General features: G+C 34.6%; 1 protein-coding gene across 1 annotated transcript; it reads left to right on the top strand.

Annotated features, from left to right (window-relative positions):
• Positions 1 to 2,351: 2,351 nt before the first annotated feature.
• LOC134241031 (serine/threonine-protein phosphatase 6 regulatory ankyrin repeat subunit B-like) lies at positions 2,352 to 6,642 on the top strand (the record flags this gene model as incomplete). Its single annotated transcript, XM_062723130.1, has 4 exons — positions 2,352 to 4,826; positions 5,073 to 6,009; positions 6,131 to 6,489; positions 6,571 to 6,642. Coding segments are annotated over exons 1-4 (3,843 nt in total), but the record flags the coding sequence as incomplete, so codon positions are not given.
• Between the last annotated feature and the right edge of the window lie 2,386 nt (positions 6,643 to 9,028).

Here is a 9,028-nt window from a genome sequence, read left to right on the forward strand (position 1 = left end):
ACCATCGATTTCTACATCTTTATTGATTTTAATTCATTATTAATCAGGAAGAAGTCGTAGAGTAATTGATAAGGTGACAGACTCTCGAAATTAGACAAATTCAATGCTTTTACACCAGGAAAAAGTGATATAGAATTTAATGTTAAAAAATAAGCTGATAACTAGTATTCAATAAAAAGATGCGACTGATTGTTAACAGAAAGGTCACTGAAATGTATGTGCCATTCAAGTCCACTGAATGGTAATTGAATGATCACGGAAAAGTCACGGGAAAGGTACTTTTAGTGACCTTTCAGTGACCATTCAGTGGGCATTCAGTTACCATTCCGTCGACTGAATGGTGTAATTTCATCCTGTGTTATCTTTTTTTTCAGATGAAGTAGCAAAGTTTAAAAATGAAGCTATTCCATACAATGTTAAAGGTAATTTTTACAAGCAAATACAATGTGTAAGTGTTATACCTGGTATTGTGCTCTTTTTATGTCAAAGGTTTGGATTATTCTTATTTATTACATACTTAGTGATAAATACAGGATTTTGCATAAGTGATATGCCTGAATTCATAATGGTCATATTAGCCCTGTAGTGTTAATATGGATTTACAGGGCTGATACGGATCAGTGCCAAACCCCTAGTAAATTAAACCTCAAAAACAGCACTTGTAATCATACTAATATTTTTTTTTTGATTGGGGGGGGGGTTACATATTCTCTCAATTTTAAATTTTTGAATGTAAGAATAATCTATTTTAAAAAATTAAAGATTATTTTCAAATTACAGATCGGATACATCTGAAATAGAAGAACTAACAAACACAAACTGTATAAGACAATAGACCGTGTAAGAACTGCGTACATGATTATTTACTTATTTTCTTTTCAACCTAATGAATATTGTATTTTATCACTAAGTATGTAATAAACATAATAAAACATACCCCTTTCCACATCACATCCTGTATCAACTCTTGCCTTCGGCCTCTGGCTGATATTAGTGTCTCTGGCTGATACATGATGTAATATGGAAAAGGGTATGTATTATTTTCTATGTAAATTATTGACACTGTTATATTTATGAACAGTTAGAACAAGAAATAAAATATCTGGAGATAGCGAACAGTAGTCCAGCTAAAAAGTTCACAAAATAAAATATGAGCATAGCAAACACGTACCTCCAAACATCAAAACTGGGATCAGGTCCCACAAAGGAGTAAGCATTCCCTGTCAACAGTTCACAACCGCTGTGTGCTCCTTGTTATGATCGAGATATAACGGAAAAATCTGTCGGCAATTCGGTGTATAAATAATGGACTAACAAGTAGTATGAAAAACGTCATTCAGCATTTGACTGAATGGTAAATTGTATTTGATGACAAAATCATTGTATCGACCATCGAATTTATGAAATGATGACTTTAAACGAGACTGTTGATATACTTGTTTCCTCAAATTGCTTATCAATAATTTGCCTTGTTTTAGAAAGTGTTGAAACGTAGAGCATATTCTTTATATTTTATAATTCATTTCTTTCACACGAGATTTTGACTTTGAAAAAAAAATGTTTGATATTTATTTCGGGTATTTCTTATTTGTCAAAATTGATTTCGATTGAAAATACGATAGTACATGGTCTTCTATATGTAGCTCTTCACGAAAACGATATCATACAGTGAAAAAAAGAGGATATGGTATACTTTGAAACACAACTTTGCGCAATGCTGCAAAAAGTGAAGAAAAATTCTCATGTGACGTTGATTGGAGTCCCCTGGATCTGGAAAAACGGCACAACAGCACATCACATTGCCCTGATGTTACAACAGGAAGGATACGAGATTGTACCAATCAAAGACATCAGAACAGAGAGGACTATTGTGATCCTCATAGTCCACAGGTTTTTGTTATTGATGATGTGGTAGGTGTCTTTGGACTTCAAGAAGTAAAATTAAACCTTTTGTTTAATTACGAAGATAGAATCAGTAGCCCACAATGCCAAAATCAAAAACCCTCATGACATGTAGAGAAGCAGTGTATAGAAAATCATTTGAATCAAGTTCATTTTTTACCAATGAAAACAATATAATTTTGTTGCATAGCAAAGATAACATTTTAACCAACAGTGACAAGATAAATTTACTAAAAATGTACAACATAAATTACAATATGTTCTCTGATGCCAATTTATCATCAACATCTAAAATGTTTCCTTATCTTTGTAAATTATTTTCATCGGAAAAGAAATTCAAGTCTTACGGGACTGCATTTTTTGAAAATCCAGTTCCTTATATTTTGAATGAACTTGAAGAAATGAAGAAACAAAACAAAATTCATTATGTTTCTTTGGTTTTATGCATGATGAATGAAAACAAAATATCGGAGAACATCCTTGAAGAAACCAATAAGGAAAAGGTTGCTAAAAGCTTTCAAGAAATGAAAAAAAGAGTTTTGTGGAAATGCAAAGTCAGCAGTGAAACGAATAATTATAAATTTGTTGATGCACTATCAGCAATGGAGGGAACTTACACAAAAATGTATGGTACTGAGTATTCCTTTGTTCATGATTCCATGTTTGAGGTTCTTGCGTATCATTTTGGTTGTCAGTTTCCAGAACTGATTTTACAATATATGAGTAGTAGTTATATTGCCAACAACGTAAAACTCCAACAACATAATGAACATAAAATGCAAAATTTGGAGAGTGAACATAAACAAGAAAGTGAGAATATTGAAGTCTGTGGGGAGTGTAAGGAAGAGGAAGGGAATGTTGCATTAAATGGTAAATCTCGAGAAAACATGGAGTTATTTGATCTCTATATTAGGCTAAGAGAGGATCAGTATTCAATGTTAACGGAACGTTTGTACAAAGATGTAGAAAATATGGAACTGTATGACGTTTTTATGAATGATATTTTGAAAGAACCTAAGGTTTGTAAGGGTTTTATTGAGGTGTTAAAAACAAAGTCTTACACGGTGCTTAAGTTTTTATTTTTGTCAGTGCAGAAAAACGTGTTTAAGGTAGTGAGTAAGAAAGAACGTTTGGACAAGGAGAGTGAGGGGAGGATAGGAAAGATGAAGTGGCCTCGACAGAGATTCATGGCGTACAGAGATCTGCGAGGCCAGGAAGTCCTGGTCAACGAGAGAAAGAAAGAATACAAGATTAGGGTCATCAGTTGGGTGATTTACTATGGACACAATCATATACTGCAATTTATTTTAGAACAAACTGATCTTCACAAAGAAACACAGTCTGAACTGTTTACGAATTCTTTAAACCCTGAATTATCACTTATAACAGAAGAAGGGGAAGCTAACAAGAATACTGAACAATACCGCTTGCTGGTACTAAGCTGTTATAGTGGCGACTTAGAGATTGTTAGAAAAATACTGAAACATTTCAATAGAAGCATAAATTTGAGGGCACTGACAAATTTTAATTATGAACATTGTATTTATGATACACCATTGACAGTAGCTTGTATGGAAGGACATATAAATATAGTGCAAGAGCTGATAGAGGAGGGAGCTGATATCAATCATCAAGGTGAATATAATACACCATTAACAGCAGCATGTGAGGGTGGACATATTAGCGTAGTAAAAGAGTTGATTCAGGCAGGCGCTGATATCAATCTTCGAGGCGAAATCAATACACCACTGGTGACAGCGAGTGAGTGCGGACATAAAAGTTTAGTGACGGAGCTGATAGAAATGGGAGCTGATGTTAATCCAGCAACTCAGTTTGATTCACCATTGACAACAGCTTGCGTTGGTGGAGAAATTAGTTTAATAAAGGAGCTCATAAAGGCGGGGGCTGATGTTAATCCACAAGGTAAATACAATACACCACTGAAAAAAGCATGTTTGGGTGGAGATTTAAGTTTAGTGAAGATGCTGATAGAGGCAGGGGCTGATGTAAATCTACAGGATCGCTCAGGACCACCACTGACAGCTTGCTGTGACGATCGACATTTAAGTATTGTAAAGGAGCTGCTTAAGGCAGGAGCTGTTGTCAATCAACAAGGCAGATTTTATTCGCCATTGGCAAGGGCATGTACGGATGGACAAATAGGTGTAGTGAAGGTACTACTGGAGAAGGATGCTAACATAAATACAGGTGATAACCTGGGACGAACACCCCTTTATCTAACAATCTTAGATGAACCTGAGAACCTCATTCCTGTTATACAGATTCTCAACAAATATGGTGCAGATTCTTCTATCTGCAACAAACAAGGTCTGTCGTCATTGCATATTGCATTATTGAAACACAAAAACGATGTTGTGAATCAATTATTACGAGCTGAAGATGAAAGACAGTTAAATAAATTAAAGTTACATTTGTTTGAGTGTTTGGTAAACATAAGACATAGCAACGTTATGACTGATTGTAAGGGTAATGTGGTGACTACACAGAGACGAGTATGGCGTATGGAGGAATTGGGTGATTTGTATAGAATAATCAGAGAAAATAAATGCGACGAACTGAAACACCTGCTAGATGTAGGTCTGGATGTAAATCAGCGGATAGAGTTGTATAATAACATTAATTTTGAGGGGTTTACAAGTACGTATGAGTCGGATGTAAGACCTTTGCTGTTTACTCTTATTGATGAGAAGAGGGTCAGTGACAAAGTAGGAAAGGTCTTGACCCTCCTTGAGGGAGGAGCAGATGTCAATATCAGGGTGAAATACAGAGAGAGTGATTTTGTGTTGGACAGAGAGGGTGTGTCTATTCTGGAAAGAATACGACAACTAATGAACAAACTGAGAGAGAGCGAGTACTGGTGGGAGACAAAAGACGTAACTGAATGTGAGAGAATGTTGAGTGAGGTAAAGAAAAATGTGAGACGATACTCTGTTTAAGAGTAATAAAATGTGATGGCAAAAATGTATATAAAATATTTTGAAAGAAGTATATTTCATAAAGCATCCGTCATCATAATAAAGTGTTCATTGTTAAAAAAAAAAAGGTCTCTGATGGAAATGAAATATGTTTAAATCAAAAGAAGTTCAGTCAAACACGGCATAAATGTACACTATTATTGCAAATGATAGTCTTTATTTTTGTCGGTGCAGAAAAACGTGTTTAAGGCAGTGAGTAAAAAAGAACGTTTGGACAAGGAAAGTGAGGGGAGGATAGGAAAGATGAAGTGGCCTCGACAGAGATTCATGACGTACAGAGATATGCGAGGCCAGGAAGTCTTGGTCAACGAGAGAAAGAAAGAATACAAGGTTAGAGTCATCAGTTGGGTGATTTACTATGGACACAATCAGATATTACAATTTATTTTAGAACAAACTGATATTCACAAAGAAACACAGTCTGAACTGTTTACGAATTCTTTAAACCCTAATTTATCACTTGCAACAGTTATAACAGAAGAAGAGGAAGCTAAGCAGAATATTGAACAATACCGGTTGCTGGTACTGAGCTGTTATAGTGGCGACTTAGGAATTGTTAGAAAAATACTGAAATATTTCAATAGAAGCATAAATTCCAGGCTTCTGACAAATTTTAATTATGAACATTGTGTTTATGATACACCATTGACAGTAGCATGTATGGAAGGACATATAAATATAGTGAAAGAGCTGATAGAGGAGGGAGCTGATATCAATCATCAAGGTGAATATAATACACCATTAACAGCAGCATGTGAGGGTGGACATATTAGGTTAGTAAAGGAGCTGATTCAGGCAGGGGCTGATATCAATCTTCGAGGCGAAATCAATACACCACTGGTGACAGCGTGTGAGTGTGGACATAAAAGTTTAGTGACGGATCTGATAGACATGGGAGCTGATGTTAATCCAGCAACTCAGTTTGATTCACCATTGACAACAGCTTGCGTTGGTGGAGAAATGAGTTTAATAAAGGAGCTCATAAAGGCGGGGGCTGATGTTAATCCACAAAGTAAATACAATACACCACTGAAAAAAGCATGTTTGGGTGGAGATTTAAGTTTAGTGAAGATGCTGATAGAGGCAGGGGCTGATGAACACTCCTCTTCACGTAATAATTTTACATCACACAAAGCTTGCTGTTCCTGCAGTTTTGATTCTGAACAAGTATGGTGCAGACTCCACAATCTGTAATAAAGAGAGTATGTCATCATTGTATGTTGCATTAATAGAAAACAAAGTGGACGTTGTAAAACAATTACTAGAAATAGAAAGAGAAGCTCAGCTGAATAAATTAAAGTTACATTTCTTTAACTGTTTGATTAACATAAGACACGGTGGCGTGATTTCTAATAGCAAAGATGATGTGGTGATAGCACAGCGACATGTTTGGCGTATAGAAGAATTTGGAAATTTATATGACATAATCTTTAAAAGTGAGTGCATTGTTCTGAAACATTTATTGGAAATAGGACTGGATGTCAATCAGTTGGTTCAGTTGTATGATGACTTTAACTATGAGTCTGATGTGAGACCTCTGCTGTTTTTTCTTATTGATGAGATGGTGATAGTCAAGGACAAAGTAGAGAAGGTGAAAATTCTTTAATGCCGGGGTAGACGTAAATATCAGGGTGATGCACACAATGTGTAATTCTGAGCTATATGTTGAAAGAAGATGATGTCCTTGATTGGTTTAGTGATGAAGATGGAGATGAAGACCATGCTGATGTGTTGGATAAATAAGGTTTGTCTGTGCTAGAGATAACACGCCGATGGGTAAAGTAGTTTAATGATAACAAGTACAGGTATGATGAGAGTACAGCGTCTGAGTACAAGATAGTGCTGAATGAAATTAAAAAGCATGTGAGACGATACTCTGTCTGAAACTAAATAGTTTACAGAAGTTTAACTAGTCTAGCGGGTAATTGATATACAAATTGTATTTAATAAAATTTAAATTAGATTATATATAGTCTCAACTTTTGTGTATTTCTTTCTATAGTTTATGTACAAATAATTATCGGAATCTGAATGAATTTTTCATAGTCTCAGCCTTTGTCCGCAGTTGTATCTCCTACCTGTGACTGCTTGGTCAAAAAATCTTTCGTAATCTTGAATATTTACGCCTTTGTGTTGTGACACCATGATTAGCCAATGCCAATATTTGCTTCCATCGCCATTGCAATCAACAATTAAAATTAACACTAAACAAGATATATTTCGTATAATGCGATTGGATATTGAAAGGTTTATTATCCAAGTATGATTTAATCTCATAGGTCATTTTTTAATGAGCAAAATTTCTTTCATTTTTTATAATTTTTATAAAAATTTTGTTTCATCACATTTATTCATTAAATACTATTGTATCTTTGAAATGTATCTACTTTTGTTATATTCTGCGATTGGATATTGAAAGGTCGACAAAGTTCATTATCCGAGTATGATTTACTCAAATAGGTTAATCTTTTAATGAGCAACGAAAAATTCTCGTCTCATTTTTAGATTTTGTATATACAATTTTGCTTTTCGTCACAATTATTTTATTAAATACTGTTAAATCTTTGAAACATTTTCTTATGTTCTAAAACTAGACCATGAGTTTATTCTATAGACTTCTAGTATAAAGAATCTATGAAAATGTTTTATAATTATCGCTTGCAAATGTTTCTCTGCAAAATACATCTATGTAATTGTTTTATTCTGTGTTTTACATGTTTCATTGTTATTATAATATGAAAGTAATTTATGAATATGTTATGTATCGTTGTGTGGAGCATTCCGTTTATACTTCTTGTTAATATGGAATGGATATATTAAAACTTATTTTTATTTTGGACGAAGATAAAGAATTATGAGTATATTATATAATGTTGTTATTAATAATTCATGAATACTTAACAAGAAATTATTCATTTACAGTTCATGAATAGCAAATTGGCGTCAATAACAACGAAAAAACTAGAGGTACTGTGAGCAATAAGCTCACTTAATAATACCCCCCGCCTTCCATATTGTCCATGTTTTGCTATTGTTTTACGGTAATGTGTAAAGAGGAATAACTCTGTCTTATCAAAGAACTATATGCGGTATATTGCATATATACTAGTCAAAATTTCGAAGTCCCCAGACAAGTTTTTGCTTTCACACCGCTCTTATATTGAATTATTTTAACAGTATAATTTAATAAGTATACAGGATAATAAACTAGCAAAACAATTTTTGTCACTTGATTTTATTGAAGCGCTTTAACACAATATGCAGAAACGTTAAGGCACACTAGACTTAAAAATTCACAACGTTTAATACTGCATTATTCTCCATTCAAACGAATTCACAGCAAGACAACCGTTCCTCAAAGAGTTCACACTATTTGAGAAAAATTCTGTTATGGTTAAGGGGCGTTTAAATAAACGGAGAAGACGTCGACCTTAGATAATGAAATATGGAATTCACCTACTACCCTTGGAATAGACCTGTCCAAGGGGTATATAAAGCGATGCTTTAGGGAAATCAGACATTCTGAAAGTCACGGTTGAAATCGGAAGAATAAAGAGGAAGCCATCAGAAGAAGAAAAGGGTAAGCTTAGAATAAGCACCAGTGGCAGGTGATCTAGGGAATTGATGGTAAGTTCTGGGTGCAGTAAATCTGCAGAAGATTGAGGCACCAGTTCTTTCCTATCAAAAGGAACCTAGTGTAGAAACACGGTGCAAAAGCCAGACCCAGTCCACGTCTCTTGATAACAAAAGTTTAAATAAATTGTGATTTTCCCTCAGATAGAGCGGCCTTACAATTATTAGTCTAATCATTAACTCAGATCGAGTAAGAGAAAAAGCATTATACTGTACATATATCCCTTGTAATACCGATTCATACACGTTACAATTCTTTTATTGAAAAAATGTTTTTCCAAAGTGAAGACTAGGTCGTCTTCTGAGTTCCGCTAGATTCTGCTGCTGGAAAAGCTGTCTCACTCTCCGGTTGATCCTTCTGATGCATGTACATGCTAATTAGGGTTGAGATTAGGATGACACAAGGGGGCTTATCGTAATTGTCTGTGCCTTGTCAACAAAGTTTACATAATGTCTTCTTACAAATATTGCCTCCTCCAGTTTGACATTGAGGGTGA

This window comes from Saccostrea cucullata, unplaced genomic scaffold (assembly GCF_032062105.1).
Source record: "Saccostrea cucullata isolate Sc308-1 unplaced genomic scaffold, CSIRO_AGI_Scuc_v1 ctg5617, whole genome shotgun sequence".
NCBI lineage: Eukaryota > Metazoa > Mollusca > Bivalvia > Ostreida > Ostreidae > Saccostrea > Saccostrea cuccullata.